The sequence below is a fragment of the Stylophora pistillata genome, chromosome 13, assembly GCF_964205215.1.
Source record: "Stylophora pistillata chromosome 13, jaStyPist1.2, whole genome shotgun sequence".
NCBI classification, from domain to species: domain Eukaryota; kingdom Metazoa; phylum Cnidaria; class Anthozoa; order Scleractinia; family Pocilloporidae; genus Stylophora; species Stylophora pistillata.
This window is the reverse complement of record NC_142531.1, coordinates 22,386,811-22,403,014: the sequence shown is the minus strand read 5'-3', so window position 1 is coordinate 22,403,014 and position 16,204 is coordinate 22,386,811. Positions and strand designations below refer to the sequence as shown.

Genomic DNA, 16,204 nt, shown 5'->3' with positions numbered 1-16,204 from the left:
CAATTTTGGATGTTCTTTTTACTCGGAGTTGTACAACAAAGTCTTGCGACTGTACATAGCTCGCAATACAGGCGTACTTTGTGGGTACAAGCAATAAATACTCACCTGACCTTTGGATCGTTTCAAGGCAGCTGCCATGTTGGATGAGGGAGCGCGAAGGGTTATCTGGCAACCTACCCCCTCCAAGGTTACGCTTCGTTTGATATGGAAACTAAATAATTCTGTGCTCTCTCAATAAAATCACAAACTATCCAATAAACTTTTTCATCAATATACCTTGATTACAAATTTGTGTTCGTAGGGTAAAGTTCGCTTATAAAATAGATCGGCTTATTTTTATGCACGATAGAGTATAATAAGCGGGGTAGGGGTGTCTTCCCGATCGAATTGCAATATGGAAGTGTTGGAATGAGATTATTGGGGGTAGAAATGCACTCGATCTTCTGTATCTCAAAACGAGTTTATGGTCTTCCCAGTTATGGGGGCGCGATAAATACGAGTCCGTGTTTTTCATACCCTGACCTCCGGTAAATTTTCATATTAACAGGGGCGATCTCTTTTTAAAAATTAGGGGTGGTTCATGGACCGGGTCCATAGGGGTGGTCCATGGAACTCGGTCCATGTTTTGTATACGTCCTTCTGAAACGGTCTGAGCCCGGGTTAACATGAAACACATGTTTATTTGAATTTCATTCTGGATTTGTTACGTTTCTTTCTTGTAGACCAACGGCTTCTAATTAAAAAAATGTATTTTTTGGACTTACTTGCAATTTTTTTAAAGAGCATAATTTAAAAAAAAAAAAAGAGGCATAATTTGGATAAAAGAGCATAATTTTAGCATAATTTCGCCAAAAAAAAAAGCAATGCTACTAGCATGATATGCTACTTTTGCTAGCTTAGTCTATAAAGGCCTACCTGGGAACGAGGTTGAGCAAGTGCTAGGGGAAAAAAATTTCAACTTCGGTCTGACGCTCGCGTCTCAATAGTAGGGACCTTAAGCAGTCAGGACGGCAACGCCAAGGAAGACTTCGATTATAAAATGCATTTCTACACTTAGTCAGAATTTCAAAAATGGCTGCATGAGCTTACTGTCTCATACGGCGCCACAGCTGAACTTCAGCATGACGTATAGAAGTAGCGTTGAGTTCCAAGTGGAAATTAAATTAATTTGCCGGCGCAGTTTCGGTTCGCAGACGACGCAAATTTTAGCGATTTCACGTTGTTGTTTTGCATAGGACGGCTAAGAAATGTACAAAGTTTCAAAACGCACGTGCTGAGCTATTGCTCTGCCAATTAGATCTCTTGTTTTTCCACGTCCTCGTTGCCGTTGCGGTCGTGGCTGCTTAGGGTCCCTAGTGTCCGTTCTTGAACCCTCTCGTAAAGAGTTGCAAACGCGTGTTATTTCAGTCTCACTGGATGATGATAATAACAATGTAAACATTCGACTTTTAACAGAGAACTCTGCTACGAGTTCATTTTTACCTGGAGCTTTTAATTTCTCACGGGTTATCTTCTATACTTAACACAGTGAGTGATCAACCAGTGACTTCTCCCTTTGATATATGGCGGCGATTCATTATCTAGGAAAAAGGGTATGATAATATTCTAACTTATCAGGTCAAGGTTGTTATCTTGATCTAATAACAAATTCTCGTAATTGATTTACAAAGAAACGAGTAGCAGCTAGAGGGGAGAATTAACAATCAGATCTTGGGAGTTTAAGAGTAAAAAGGCCGATTAGCCAACAAGCTTAACAGACCATAACTAAAAAGTGTTTAAAGTTTTTTCTGCATCAAGATGTCCACGAGTTTCCTTATTGGTTAAAACTAGCTATGTAAAGATCTTTTTACACAGGTTTGCGCGTGTAATGCGTTTATTTCAAAACAAGATACTAATATCTGTAACTCGGCATCCATTTTGACATAAACGAATAAAGGTGTAGCTTTTGGAGAAATTTCCAACTCTTCGGAAGCTGGTATCCAGGGCCTCAGGATAAATTGACCAACGGGGGCATGGAACCCAAATCACGCGACAATTTTATTTTTGTACTTCTTCTTTCCTGGAGCAGAATTTTCTTGCACGAAAGAAGATGAAGCGAAACTCTGCCTATTTTGCTATAGTTCTTGCTTCACTTTTGACTTTCTGCAGTTGTGATAGCAATGGAACAATACCTGCAATAATCTGGCATGGAATGGGTTAGTTTACAAGGCTGAATATGAAATAATACGTAGCAAAATGAAAAATTTAAGTGTCAATTTGCATGACGTGAATTTCGCTTTCAGCATGATAGGCGGTTGCCTCCTGTCAACCGACCGACCGACCGACCATTAGATTGTTTTAGTTCAAGGGATAGAAATTAATTTTTACTTCAAATGTAAGGGAAGGTGGTGTGTTTGTTTTTGCGAAATCCTCATTGCTGTGGCAAAGAGGGACGAAGGAAATTCAGTTCGTTCTTCTTCCTCATCACGTAGTCGAAAATGTTCAGTCGTCACCCGTGACTAGCCAAAGATTTAATTTATTCAATCTGCTCAACACACTCTAAAAGCCTTTTGCGTTTAGTGGCATGTGCAGCAAGGATACAACACCTCCAACAAATCATTCTAAGGAATATTTGTCTTGATTGTTCTTCAGCTCATTTGCAATGTCGTGCGTGCGCATGGAAGCCAGTTGTTGGGCTAAAGTATGCAACATTGTAATTTGGTAATATCAACTAAGTTGAAATTGTAAATTGGCCCCCATAAAAAGTTAAAGAGCTGACGTTTCGAGCGTTAGCCCTTCGTCACAACGAATGGATAAAGTGGATAAATGTATGCAACAGATAAAGTATGGATAAAGTATGCAACAGTTTGATAAAGAGAATTTACCATCCTATAATGAATGTGAATCTAACTCTTAAAACATTTACTATAAATCAATATTTAACCCCCCCTCCCCCACACACACACACACATGCACACTCAGTATGCACACACGTGCAGATATGCATGCATGCACACACACACAAAAGGAGGTACAGTTTACAGCATTTTGAAACTGCATGGTTGGAGTTCTCTTGTTCATTAACAGGGGGATTTCTGTCACTGTATCATAAAGATTTGTGTGACCTCATGAAAGATGCAATGCGATGTAAATTGGACAGTAATTTCTAAAATGTGGACCTTAATTGCCAACTGATGCTGATTGTTTTGGTTTTGGTGAAGGTGACTCGTGCTGTAACCCTCTGAGCATGGGATCCATTAAGACAATGCTGCAAAATAAAATTCCTGGTATTTATGTGCGTTCATTGATGATTGGGGACAATGTCATACAGGTAAGGACATGAGAATAAAGTTTGTCTTCCTTTTGATTTATCAACAGCTTGACTGTGACCATGATTAAACTAAAAATGTGATATTTCTCTCAACTTAGGACACTGAGAATGGCTTCTTTATGAATGTTAATGACCAGGTACTTTGCCATTTTCAATTCTTTTGTAATCTCCAGCTTATATTCATTAGCTACATTAATTGATGCTTAATTTCTATTACCAATTTTTTGTACAATATTTTACTGAACAACTGGTGAAGTTTCTAGTTAAAATGCCTGTATACCTTATTTTGTAAAATGGTACTTAATTTTGTTAAAATATTGCAATATCTGGCATTGACTTTTTTCTCAGCTAGGGAATTTTCAGCATCTCTCAGTTGGTATGTGCATGATAATTTGTCCTTTAAAGGGGTCTGTGTGGTTTGTACTTGGGCCTTAAATCTGAGCAGATTAAACTTGATCATTCTGTAACTTACAGCACAAACCTTAATCCGGGTTAGTAAGTGGTTCATAGTCTATTCCCCTGGCTTTTTTTTTTTCATGTGAATGTAGTTGCCAATCCTAGGTTTGACACAAAAATGTTTCATCAAGTAGATGGGAGACTCTGTCTAAACCCTTAAACTCCAGAGATCTGATGCTTACTTCTTAACTCTCAACAACTTCTACATGATAAGTTTGGGTATTTAATTAGATGAATAATAAATAAAGGAATAATTTACCAATGGATATTCCTCTGGGTGGCTCTTCTTGTCCACTGTTTCCAGATTGAATTGGAATTTGGAATGTTGGTTTTTGCGGAGGGAGGAAAATCAGAGAACCGGGAGAAAAACCCTTGATGCAAGGACGAGAACCATTAACAAACTCAAACCACATGTGACACCAGATCCAGGAAATCAAACCCCAGGGCACAGCGGTGGGAGGCAAGTGCTCTCACCACTGCGCCATCCCTGCTCCCCATAATTACCTGTCTATGGGATAACGTATGGATAATAAGGGAAAAGTTACATGTTAATCACTTCTAGAAGTCAAAGGATTAGTTAGGCATCCCAGTCACTGGATGGAAAGGGAAAGCGTGACAGTCATAAGCAGTGTGGGAAGGAACCAAAAGGTTTGGTAAACCTTATTGGACAACTTGTGGTCTGTTGATTTACTCCAGCATTACCTGAAATTGAATGTTTCCCCACAGATCAAACAGGTGTGTGACAAAGTTGCCAATGATCCAAAGCTGAAAAATGGTTATAATGCACTGGGATTCTCGCAAGGTGGACAGTTCTTGTAAGTATAAGTGCTCATGAAAAGTTTTTTATAGTACACTTAAGATCAGTAGCACGCTTGTCACGCGCAAATGGAAAAATCACGGATTTGCTCGAATCTTTTAAGAATTTCTCGGCGCACAATGATCGGACCTGCTTGAGACTTTCCAAAATAGTTACACATATGTTAAAGATGATTTTGGACTAAACAGAGGTAGAATAAAGGTTTTTTGAAAAAATTGAATCGGAGCCGAATTGTAAAGTTAGCGACAAAAACATGGCGTCACGCGTAACTCGCGTGGGCTTCACTATTCACTGTTTTTCTGTTTTTGCCAGCGTAAGTTTCGTCTATAGCCGTAAAACTTAACAGGTGATGAAAATGGTTCCCTTTTAAGCGAAGTGGCAAACAAAATCCTGACAATTGGGGCTAAATCTTTGTTAAAATCAACAAAAGTGTTCAACATATAATGCATCACGCTTAAAGCTTGGTAGAGACAGATCATTTTCAATTCATTGTGCGAGTCATAATTCCCGAGTGACAGAACAATTTAACCTCAAAATGTAATGCTCATAAGTTGCTTTTCGCTCTCCTTCCGTTTTTTGTGTTTTTATTGAAGCGTTGTCGAGATATGAATTTTTTTCTGCGTTCTAAACAGTTGGCAAGCGGTGTGATCTGCCGCGCGATAATTCTGGTCATTGAATTTCCCAATCGTCTTGTTTAAGAAGAGTGCACTGGAGCGTGTAAATGTTAACATACGCAAAATGCTCAAATAACAAGCTAAATTTTGCTACCAAAATTGATCGAATCCGTTGAAAGCCGACGAAAATATTAGCAATAAGTTTTGTTCGAAACATTTGGTCGACAAGTTTGATCCTGAGGAAGGTAAGTGATCGAATTTCGAGAAAAAACAAGCGCGACGCTCTAGTCATTTTGACGGCTTCCTTCGCTTCCAAATCGTCCCAAAGTCTACAGAATCAAGCATTGTTTTCGATTTCCTTATTAGGAAGTAAAATATTGCATTTCGTCAGAAATGAGCGGGAAACCCCCTGAGCACGTGCCGCATGTTTCAAGGACGCAGTCAAGTACACGTAAGTACAAAAGGCTGTGTTGTTCGCAAGCACAAGGCTGTGAAATTGAATGCAAAGATTATGGATTCTGGAGTTTCTAGGATTCAAATGTGGCGAGAACAAAAGAAGAAGGAAAGACAAGAGAAAAGAAGAGCACATTATGAGAAAAACCGAGAGAAAATTATTGAAAAGGTCGTGGAAGCCAGAAAGAAAAGTCGAGAAGCCAAGAGCGGACAACGGCGGAATGTTCCTATCAAAGATGCCACAAAGAAACGTCGGCGCGAACGAAACCAGCAAAAGACAGGTTCAAAAAATAAAGGGAAACTTGAGGAACAGAGAAAGATGGCTAGAGAACGAAGTAAGCGATACCGTCAAAAAAAGAAAGACCAAAATGCACAGGTTCAAGCGGAAGCCACACCGATCGACGTTACTGGTACGCCGTTCCCAAACAGGATGGCCAAGAAACGTGCCATTGGACGAACTAAGAAGAGTCTCCCAGATACACCGGAGAAGAAAGCAGAAATAATGGCAGCTATATCAGAAAGTCCACGTACAAGGAAAGTACTCGAGAAACGCGGACTAATGAAAACACCAGAAGAGGAGAAAGAAGTGAATGCACTGAAAGCGCTTGCTAGCGATCTCACCCAAGGCCTTAAAGCCGTCAAAAATGACAAGTCAAACAAAGGAAGAGCTGCACTTGTCGCGGCAAAATCACTTTCTTTTGGTCAAAATGTTAAAAAGAGTAGAAGCCAGAAGACACTTTCAAAGCTCATAGCCTTGGATAGAAGAAGCATCAAGTCGGGAATTGAAAAACGCGAAATGATCTTAAAAGGTGAAGAGTCAAGCTGGCTTGCAACCAAACGAAAAACCAGGCGGGATGCAGTCACTGAAGAAACCAAAGAGCTTGTTTATGATTATTGGAAAATGGTAGCAAGTAGACCGACAGGAAACAAGAAAGACTTGATTAGAAAACGCGTTGGAGTGAAAACGTGGGTTGAACATCCGAAACACGTGCTTGAAAAAACCCAAACGGAAGCCTACGTAGAGTTTGCGTCAATGCATCCAGAGATAAAGATATCTCAGCGAAAATTTGAAAACCTGAAGCCTTATTTTGTTAGGGGGGCAAGGGAACGAGATAGGCAGACTTGCATGTGTCGTCAGCACGTTGAACTTCAAATTGTCTTCAAAGACTGCATGAAGTTTAGGAAGAGAGTGATTGATGAAAGCAGGGAAGCTAATCAAGCAGCTACAGAAGTGTATAACTCAGTTGGAAATATTATTGCGCAAACACTTTGTCCCAAACCCGAAGATCAAGACTATCATAAATTGAAATGCTTGAAAAGGGAGTGCAAAGACTGTGGAGTTCACAACTTGGTTTTGTTGCCAGAGGAGAAAGGTGTTGGCAATCACGAAGTGAAATGGAAGCGTTATGACTATGTGTCGACTGGAAAACTTACCACTGATGGAAAAGACATGAAGAAAATAGCCCTTGTCGAGAAGTGCACAGGACCAAAGGAACTGTTTGATTATTTTATTCAGCTGTTAGGACAGTTTCCTTACCATTCCTTTCTTGCTAAATGGCAGAGGGAGCAGCTAGATTCTCTTCTTGAAAACCTTCCTCTTGATCAAGCTGTGTGCATCCACGACTATTCCGAGGGTTATGCCTGTCGGTTTCAAGATGAAATCCAGTCCCAATACTTTGACGTAAACAAAGTAAGTCTTCATGTCACAATTCTTTACAGGCATTCAAGTGCTGAGGTGGATGGCATCCAGAGCACAGAAGAGGAACCAGCAATTTGTAAAGAGCATTTGTTTGTGATTTCCGATGACGTCACCCAGGATCATGACTCTGTCCTTCACATCCAGAAGTTAATTTCAAACCATTTAGAAGAATCAAACTGCACTATCAAGAAAATGCATGAATTCACAGATGGATGTGCAGGACAGTACAAGAGCCGACACTGCTATGGTGACCTGTCATGTTCCCTGGCAACTCTTGGATATACAGTCCAGCGAAACTACTTTGCCACCTCCCATGCAAAGGGAGAACAAGATGCAGCTGGCTCCCATGTCAAACAGAAGGCAACCTCAGCAGTTCTCTCCAGGAAAGCCACACTATCAAATGCAAAAGATCTTTGTAACTTTCTGAAAGAGAACTTCTCTGAACCAGCTGCTTCCTCATTTCCTGCTAGGCAGAAGTCAGTGCAGTTAAAGCGGCGCATCTTTTTCTATTTGCCATCTACTGGGGAGCTGAGTGTTGCACGTAACAGGGACGGTGGAAGATTCTGCACTGTCAAAGGCATCCGCCAACTACACTCTGTAAGAACTTGCAGTGAACAGCTAAAAGTCTACACAAGAGAAAGGTCTTGTTACTGCCATGGTTGCATTGTTGAGGATTTTGACAGCTGTGAAAATAAGGAATGGGTGGGCAACTGGAAGGAGATTGTTCTGTCAAGAGAGCCCTCAGGTGTCATGACCAGGACAACTGAAGATGCAAGCACCATTGAACATTCAGTTCAAGTTGCCGACCTGGCAACGAAAGAAAGCACTGTGGCTGTGGCAGCTGAAGATGATAGCCACTATGATTACTACCTCCTTAAAGTTACTAGCAATGGAGTCATTTCCCTTCAAGAAAACTTTGAGGATCCTTATAGTGGAAGCATTTATTCCAAAGGAGAAGCTGTTCTTCTTGGAAATTTCTTTTTAAGGGAGAACATTATTGATCGCACATACAAACTAGATGATAAGGTGGCAGGAGTATTCCCAGGAACTGTGCGGTACATTTGTGGACCACTTGTGTCAAAGCGAAGGAGAGCAAGACCAATTTATCAAGTTCCGTTGGATGAACATGAACAAATTCTGGCATCCCTTTAACTGTTTTTGCTCTTAGTAGCTTCAAATTTACATTTTTTGCCGAAACTTTCCTTAAAATATGGTATTTATGCATTTTTTTAAAAAAAGGGCGTGGTCGCATTGCATCATGGGTAATAGAAAATTAGCTTGAAAGGCGTCCGAATTGATCAAGATGACCTAATTTCAAGATAGGAACTAATTTCCTTCCCTTTCTGACTTATTTCTAACAAAAATAGATTCATTAAAATATTTTTCAATTTTACCCCAATGTTACGCCTTTGTACATCAGAACTGTGCTACTGATCTTAATTGGATATTTGATTTGTGGTTTTGTCCAAATGGTATCTTAAACAGAAATAACTGTTAACAGTCCAAAAAGTTATTCAATCAAAGATTTCATGGGCATAGAATTTAGTTTTTTTTTCTTTTTTTTGTCAGGAATTGTGCACACTTAATATGTTGTTATGTATTTCTTCCAATTTTCTAGTTATTCATGTCAATGGTACTTTTTTTTTTTTAATCAAATGATAACCCTTCGACTCCCAGAAGTGATTAACTTCTAACTTTTCCTTATAACAATGCTATCCATCATTTACGTACTGTGAACACGGTAATAGTGCCACACTTTAACACTTATTTTATGAAAAATTCAATAGCATTTAGAGCTTCGATTGTGTGGAATCTCCTCACTCCGGATCTCGCAAAGACATCCAATGTCAAGAACTATACAAGAATGGCCTCTAAATCCGACAAATTACGCAACTTGGACTTTCAGGCGGAATCTCCGCAAACAATGCCTCACAATGATAACGATTTTCTATATTATTGAGACGTTTATAATATATTTTTATCCTAGGTTTTAGTTTTTAATTGCATGACCCCATAAGTGGCAACACTTTAATTACCATCGTGTTGAAATAAAAGTTGTTGTTGTTGTTGTTACATTCCCCTGAAAACAAGTACCGTAATGAGAATACTTGGAGTTATCAGGCAGAAGTTGTTATATTTGACAAAAATCCAATTTCCTGTAACTAATGTGTAGCAGCTAGAGGGGCAAATTAACAGTTAGATCTTGGATGTTAAAGGATCATTAATGCCTGTTTGTTGGTAAGTTTTATCCCATGTCTGTTTGTTTGTTTTTAAGACGTGCTGTTGCCCAGAGATGTCCCAACCCTCCCATGCTGAACTTGATCAGCTTTGGTGGACAACACCAAGGTGATAAATTCAAACCTAACAATTATTGTTTAAATCTTAATTCAAGTAGAAACCAGTGAAATTAATTTCAATTTTTACCTTCCACTCTTTGTGTAGGTGTTTTTGGATTTCCCCATTGCCCTGGAGAAAACTCCACCATTTGCTCTGTGCTCAGAAAGTTGCTTAATTTTGGAGCGTATGAATCGTAAGTTGTCCTCCAGAATTCATTGTTCTAGTGCTCATTTTGTCTGTCAGTTTTATTCAGCATCACTTCAGAACACTGACTCCAGCGAAAACAAAATTGCGAGAAATGTTCTAGTATTGAAGTAGGTTTATACTCCTCTTTTTCCTTGTTTGTCTGATTGGTCATTGATCATCCCTTTATCTGCGAGCATGTAAACTTCAATTCTCCCTACTGTCTTTCTTACATTTTAAATCATGTTAGCTCTGACAATTTGGTATTAAATAAAATGATATCCCGTAGTGGGTAGTTTTGTTTGTTCTAATCACCTCTCTGCCTAAATAGTGAATATATATTTTACAGTTGAACCTTGATTATGCAGACTGGTTGGGACTAGACGAAATAGTCTGGAGAATTGAGGGTCTAGATACTCAAGAATATCAATGTTAATTAAGAACAAAAACTGATATAATTAAAAAAGTGACATTTGACCGTGAAACAAAACATGGTCTATATCTTCACTGTGAAAATTTTTTTTTACATGGGCCTAAAATGTTGAAGTAAGTCATTTTGTCTCAAAGAAGAACATCGCCCTTTCCTTGACTTTTAAACAATGTAGTTTTAAAAAGAATATGGCTATGGATTTGATCATGTCTATTAAATATTCATGACAAAATTGGGACCAGAGAAAAAGTCAGGATAATCGAGAAATCTGGATAATCATGATCCAGATAATCGAGGTTCGCCTGTATGAGAAATATTCCTTTCTAGGCCACCTGGGAGTGGAAGGGATTCAAACCATACTAAAAACAAACTCAACCTGCCAGAATGCAGGAGAACCTCAGTCTGTAGACTTAATTGTACTAGAGAGGGTGAGCATATTTCTTATTATTTAAATAAGTAACAGTTTTAATTTATATTCATAACCTATTTTCTTAATACCTTTTTTTTTCCCTTTTCCCCTTTTCCCCTTTTTTACAGATGGATTCAAAATAAGTAAGTGCCGTTTCTTAAACCATTGATAATGTCATCAAGATTACAGTAGGAGTCCACATCTGACTGAAAGAAAACTGAGAATGCATTTTGTATGCTTATAATTAGCATGTTACTTTATACTTGCTGGAATGAGCTGTGTTCAGTTAGGGTTCTAATTTCTTTAGTACTGATTGATTGTATATACTTTTATTTTGCATTTTTTATGCTGTAGTTTCTGTTTATTTTCTTTTACTTTTTGGGAAATCACGTGGTAAAATGAACTGATAGAAGCAAATTTTGAAGGAAGTCTGTGAACTCATTTCTAATCAGGTATTGTCTTATTCTTCAGCCTTGTCCAAGCTGAGTACTGGCATGACCCTCTGAATGAGGCTGAGTACAGAGAAAAGAGTGTGTTCCTAGCAGATATCAACCAAGAAAAGGTAAATAGATGAAATCATGGTTTTTAGCACATTCCTAGTACGTACACTGATTGTGGTCGCCCCTTGAAATCAGGATAATTTTTTTTTTTTTGTGGATACCTTGGCCTTTGGATTAGTTTTTTGGTATCTGTAGTAAAGATAGGCTGCATTAGCCAGGAATGGAAAAACAAAATGAATTCAATTAAGAGTTTCATATCACTACATAATTTAAGATTGGAGAAATTCTGCCATCTGAAGTCTGAAGTTACAACTTTGTACAGTTGTTTACACATTTCTTTGATGTTAGAGCTTGGATCTAGTTTCTTTTTTTCAAATAGGGGTGTCTGTAGCATTACACAAGAGTCAACTTTAAAAGCTTTTAGTATGCAAGACCCAAGGAATTCATCTTGAAAAATTTTATTATTATTATACTAACAGGAGAAGAAGCCCAAATATAAAGAGAACCTAATGAAATTAAAGAACTTTGTGATGGTCATGTTTGGCAAAGACACCATGGTTGATCCAAAGGAATCTGAGGTATGAGGTACTTTATCATGATAAGGATTCTAAGGGGGATGGACTGATCTGTTTCTTGAAAATATATAATGGTGAGATTATTATTTTAGCATTTATAGTTCTTTGGTAATTGGAGTGCTTAAATGTGCAGTTGGCTAGAAGAAAAAATGATATGTCTTTGCTTTAAGTTTTTCATCAACCTTAGAAAAAAACAGTGAAAGTAGCCAAAGCAACAGTTCAAAAATTGTTTTAGCCTGGGAAAATATCCATAACAGGCTACCTTTTTTTTCAGTCAAATTACTCCAGTGAGAAAGTCATGTTTATAATCCGTGGCACAACAGATTTTTAAGGAGCTAGAACTTTGTTTTTACTTTCAACGTGACAATGTTTCTTTCATTGTTAACTTTTCAGTGGTTTGGTTTTTACAAGCCTGGCCAAGGAGTAGAGAAATATACTCTGCAAGAGAGTCCACTGTACCAAGAGGTGGGTCACTCTGCTATTGTTTTTTTTTTTTTAAGATGTAGTCATGTTGTAGGGTCTAGATATGATGTTTTTGTGATAACAAGTGAAAAAACAACTCAGAAATGGCTTTCAGGCATTTCCAAGGTTGAAAAAGGGCCCGTGCTTCTCACTGGAAGCTTACATTTAAGAGGGGAGTGGATGGGGGGTGTAGGGACTGAATGTAGGTGCAAAATTTGTCCTATTTGTAATGGAATGTCATTGAAATGCATTGAGAAATAGATTCAAGTCTGTTCCAATCCAAGTTTTTATGAAACAAAAGTGTCTTATCAATGTTGCATGGAACAGAAGAAAACTTCATCCCAAATACTGGGTGAATGGCAAGTATATAATGAAAAAAATAAATTTGACCACTTCCAATCCAGCTCAGACTGTGACTGTGACTGCCACAAACTTGAATTTTGTTTCTGTAATATAATCTTTCTTTTGGTATTGTAGGATTGGCTTGGACTGAAGCAAATGGATAAGGACAAGAAGCTCCATTTCCTAACTGCTGATGGTGATCACCTGCAGTTTACAGAAGAGTTTTTTTATGAACAGATCATTCCATTTTTGAAGTAAATTTTACAAGGTGTTTGAACAGTTAATAACTCCTCTTTCAACGGTCATGTGACTGTTTAACCTTCTGTAGAAAAAGGATTAATTACAAGAACTTAGATGATAAAGTGTTTGTAAATGCATGACTGGGTATTTCACATTTTTATAGAATGACTTTTTGATATTTTGATGGCACTTGAGATCAGATATAAGCTAGTGTTTGTTATACTTACAAAATGTTAAAAACTGTCTCATCAAAATGAAATACAAAAAAAAGGACATCAACATTGCATTTCTTTATTAATTAAATACTTAAACTATTACTTTAAATAATACCATGGCACAAAAGTACCCAATTTTGTAAAATCTTAAAAATAAATACCTTAAAAGTTTGCTTTGGTTTGCTTCAATGCAGTGCTATCTTGTAATATTAATTACAGTATAATTATTTCTATAGCATTTTTTTCTGTAATTAAAAAATATGTTTTAAAGCACTAGACAGTTAAAAATTTGGTAGTAAATATTTCAGCAATTTTATCTTCATTCTTGCAATTTCCAAGCTTTAGTGCAAAGTTCTGAAACAACCTCTGTCAACCCACCCCCTCCCCCTATGCGGTTGGATGGCTATGGCACATGCATTTTAACCCTTTCACTTCTAAGATCTTATAAGAAATTCTCCTTACTGTCTGCCATACAGTTATTATGATGTAAGTTTGGAGAATTTGGTATTAGATCAAATGATAAGTCCTTGATTTTCTTTTCTCCTTATTCTCATTACCTCTCTGCTTGATATTGTATTGATATTGTCAGGAGAAGACTAGTTCTCTTGTGGTCACTCGCGGGAATTTAAGGGCTAAATTTTATTTCTTGTAACATACCTATAGTACATGTATTTGCATATTGGACTCCTGGAGCATATTAATTCTTTGTTTATGTGACAGCAATATTCGTACCACTATCCCTTCCATGGTACTTGTATTTTAGGTCTTCCAGTCCTAAAACCTTCCTCTAACCCATCTAGAACATCCATGTCCTCTACAGACAGGCGAAAGTCAAATATCCTGGCATTTTCTACAATGCGGGTTGACTGACTAGACTTTGGAATACAAATATAGTCCTTCTGTAAACACCATCTCAATAAAATCTGAGCTGGAGTTTTTTCATGCTCATCAGCAACAGCTTTAACTGTTGGGTGGTCAAGTTTCTTGCCTCTTGTCAATGGTGAATAAGCCTGAATGGCAATGCCTGCCTTTTTGCAGTAGTTGACCACATCATTTTCTTGTAAAAAGGGATGAACTTCAATCTGGTTGACAGAAGGTACAACAGTTGAGTGCTTCTTTAACTCTTCAAGGTGGTGAATACCAAAGTTGGACACACCTATTGACCTGTAACAAAACATTTCAAATTATTTTTAACAATTTCCATGAAAGAAAAATTCAACAGGTCTATTTTACAGTAGTGTATATAGTCTCCTTTATATTCTTTCACTCCCAAGATCTCATTCATAATTCTCTTTACTGTCTGCAATACAATTCTTACGATGTTAGTTTGGAGAATTTGGTATTAGATCAACCAATAATCCCCTAGCTGATATTTTTTTATTTTCGTCACTTGTCTGATGGATATAATTGTATTGATAGAGTAAGGAGGAATTCTGTCTTGGTGACTCACGGGTTAGAATAAGTGTACTTAAGGTTCTAACTGCTAGTATTCAATATTTAGCTGTGCCCAGGCTGTTCTCATTCAGAATTATTGACGAGCAATCTCTTTCTCTCATGATATATGCATACCACCAAGACAGTTTTCAGAAGTGCAAAATTAATCAGAATCCCTGAGATCAAGTTATAAGCTAGGTCAATATTAAAATAATAGTATGTTCATTGTGTCTGAGTGTACATTAGGATAGGCGAACTAAAAAAAAAAAAAAAAAAACATTTCTCGCACACTGGCTGCATAGAAATCTCTACAAACCTAATCAGTCCTTGCTGCTGTAGCTTGATCATAGCATTCCATGAGGGTACAACATTATCGGGAACCGGGGAATGCATCAAATACAAGTCCACGTATTCCATTCCTAATTTTCCTAAGCTCTTGTTGAACGCTACTAGCGTTTTGTCAAAACCGTGATCATCGTCATACAACTTTGTGACGACAAATATATCTTCACGAGGAATGTTACTCTCCTTGATGGCATCGCCTACACTATCTTCGTTCTCGTATCTAGCAGCAGTGTCAATTTGTCTGTAGCCATTTTCCAAAGCGCATCGTACAGCATTTCGAGTTTCCTCACCAGATCCTGCTTGATAGACACCCAATCCAAAGATGGGGATTTTTACACCGTCGTTTAGAGTCAAGACTGAAGAAATGTTTACATCCTCACTGCTTGAAGGAACTGTGGTGTACAATTTCGCGTGTTTCACTTTGAAAGTTGTGTCTTCACACTTACCCGCGTCCCTGTTACACGTTTCATCAGCGACAGAAAGGGATAAAATCAATAAAATAACAGTTAGGTGAAACATTTCTCGTTAGAAGCTCACACACTTAAAGAGTGAAAGGAATTCCACACAATTCTTTTTCGACAAGGGTGCTGTTGTAAACAATGGGTATTTCTCCGACTTACCTTTGCTTCCAAGCCTGCTGGATCGCAAACCGCGCTCTTTTGACAGATACCGTACAAAATTTTCGAGTGTTTATCTTCGGAAAGGGAAATGGTATTCTCCACGGTATCATTTTAATCTTAGGGTATGGTTTGGGTGATTTCGATTCTTTTAAGTATTCCAATATCGTCGCCGCCAAAGAAAATCAGTTGTTTAGAAGTTATTTTCGTTCGGCTTAGTTACCAGTCCTCTGAGGAATCTCGCCCAGATTAAAAGATAGGGAACCGGAAGTAACGTGTTTCAATCATTTTGTGCTGTTTGATTTTCTTTTTCTTTTTCCTGGAAGAGTTTGGGGAACAACCAGATTATATCTTTAGTTTAAATTCAGAGGATTTGTGGAATCTCCACTTCCCACCATGTGCAGGAAATTACCTGGGAATCCCCACCATTAACTTGCTCAATTCACTGTTGGCAAAAACTCGAGAAAGACCAATCTTAAGTCATGCCCCCATAAAGTGACAAATAAAAAAAAAAAAGAAAACAATTCAGGGACACCCCTAATGGCCTGAGACTTCCTCTTACCTTCGTTTTACCACATTTTGACATCATCTGTGACCTGTCCCAGACTAGACAAATGTCAACATCTTTCTTTATCTCAAGGGCTTTGCAGACTATGGTAGTAAGTAAAACAATAAATAGAACATCTTTCACTTTTATCTGAAGTACCTTTTTTTATTATTCACCTTTTATGCATATTTACATTTCACACTGGTTTTACAACACTCA

General features: G+C 37.9%; 3 protein-coding genes across 3 annotated transcripts; 2 read left to right on the top strand and 1 right to left on the bottom strand.

The window, feature by feature from the left end:
- The first annotated feature begins 2,037 nt into the window (after positions 1-2,037).
- Positions 2,038-12,964, top strand: LOC111327696 (palmitoyl-protein thioesterase 1). The gene is made up of 11 exons (XM_022931929.2): positions 2,038-2,195; positions 3,201-3,310; positions 3,409-3,447; positions 4,493-4,581; positions 9,625-9,695; positions 9,792-9,879; positions 10,837-10,851; positions 11,180-11,270; positions 11,688-11,786; positions 12,177-12,248; positions 12,723-12,964. Exons 1-11 carry the CDS (start codon positions 2,090-2,092, stop codon positions 12,843-12,845), a joined length of 903 nt encoding a protein of 300 aa, XP_022787664.1. The 5' UTR covers positions 2,038-2,089; the 3' UTR covers positions 12,846-12,964.
- LOC148718179 (uncharacterized) lies at positions 5,482-8,742 on the top strand. The gene has a single exon (XM_088742723.1). It carries the CDS (start codon positions 5,622-5,624, stop codon positions 8,499-8,501), a length of 2,880 nt encoding a protein of 959 aa, XP_088598849.1. The 5' UTR covers positions 5,482-5,621; the 3' UTR covers positions 8,502-8,742.
- Positions 12,965-13,637: 673 nt separating the features above from the next.
- LOC111327695 (uncharacterized) lies at positions 13,638-15,647 on the bottom strand. Its single transcript, XM_022931928.2, has 3 exons — positions 15,442-15,647; positions 14,793-15,275; positions 13,638-14,206 (listed from the first exon to the last, which is right to left on the bottom strand). Exons 1-3 carry the CDS (start codon positions 15,549-15,551, stop codon positions 13,777-13,779), a joined length of 1,023 nt encoding a protein of 340 aa, XP_022787663.2. The 5' UTR covers positions 15,552-15,647; the 3' UTR covers positions 13,638-13,776.
- Positions 15,648-16,204: the final 557 nt, after the last annotated feature.

What these genes read in the sequence shown, in the direction of transcription:
- LOC111327696 (XM_022931929.2), top strand. Translation starts at nt 2,090, where the DNA reads ATGAAGCGAAACTCTGCCTATTTTGCTATAGTTCTTGCTTCACTTTTG. An exon ending in TTATGAATGTTAATGACCAG is followed by an intron (nt 3,448 to 4,492) that starts GTACTTTGCCAT and finishes GTTTCCCCACAG; the next exon opens with ATCAAACAGGTGTGTGACAA. An exon ending in CAGATATCAACCAAGAAAAG is followed by an intron (nt 11,271 to 11,687) that starts GTAAATAGATGA and finishes TTATACTAACAG; the next exon opens with GAGAAGAAGCCCAAATATAA.
- LOC148718179 (XM_088742723.1), top strand. Translation starts at nt 5,622, where the DNA reads ATGTTTCAAGGACGCAGTCAAGTACACGTAAGTACAAAAGGCTGTGTT.
- LOC111327695 (XM_022931928.2), bottom strand. Translation starts at nt 15,551, where the DNA reads ATGATACCGTGGAGAATACCATTTCCCTTTCCGAAGATAAACACTCGA. An exon ending in CAGCAGGCTTGGAAGCAAAG is followed by an intron (nt 15,276 to 15,441) that starts GTAAGTCGGAGA and finishes AACGTGTAACAG; the next exon opens with GGACGCGGGTAAGTGTGAAG. An exon ending in CAGCAGCAAGGACTGATTAG is followed by an intron (nt 14,207 to 14,792) that starts GTTTGTAGAGAT and finishes GTTTTGTTACAG; the next exon opens with GTCAATAGGTGTGTCCAACT.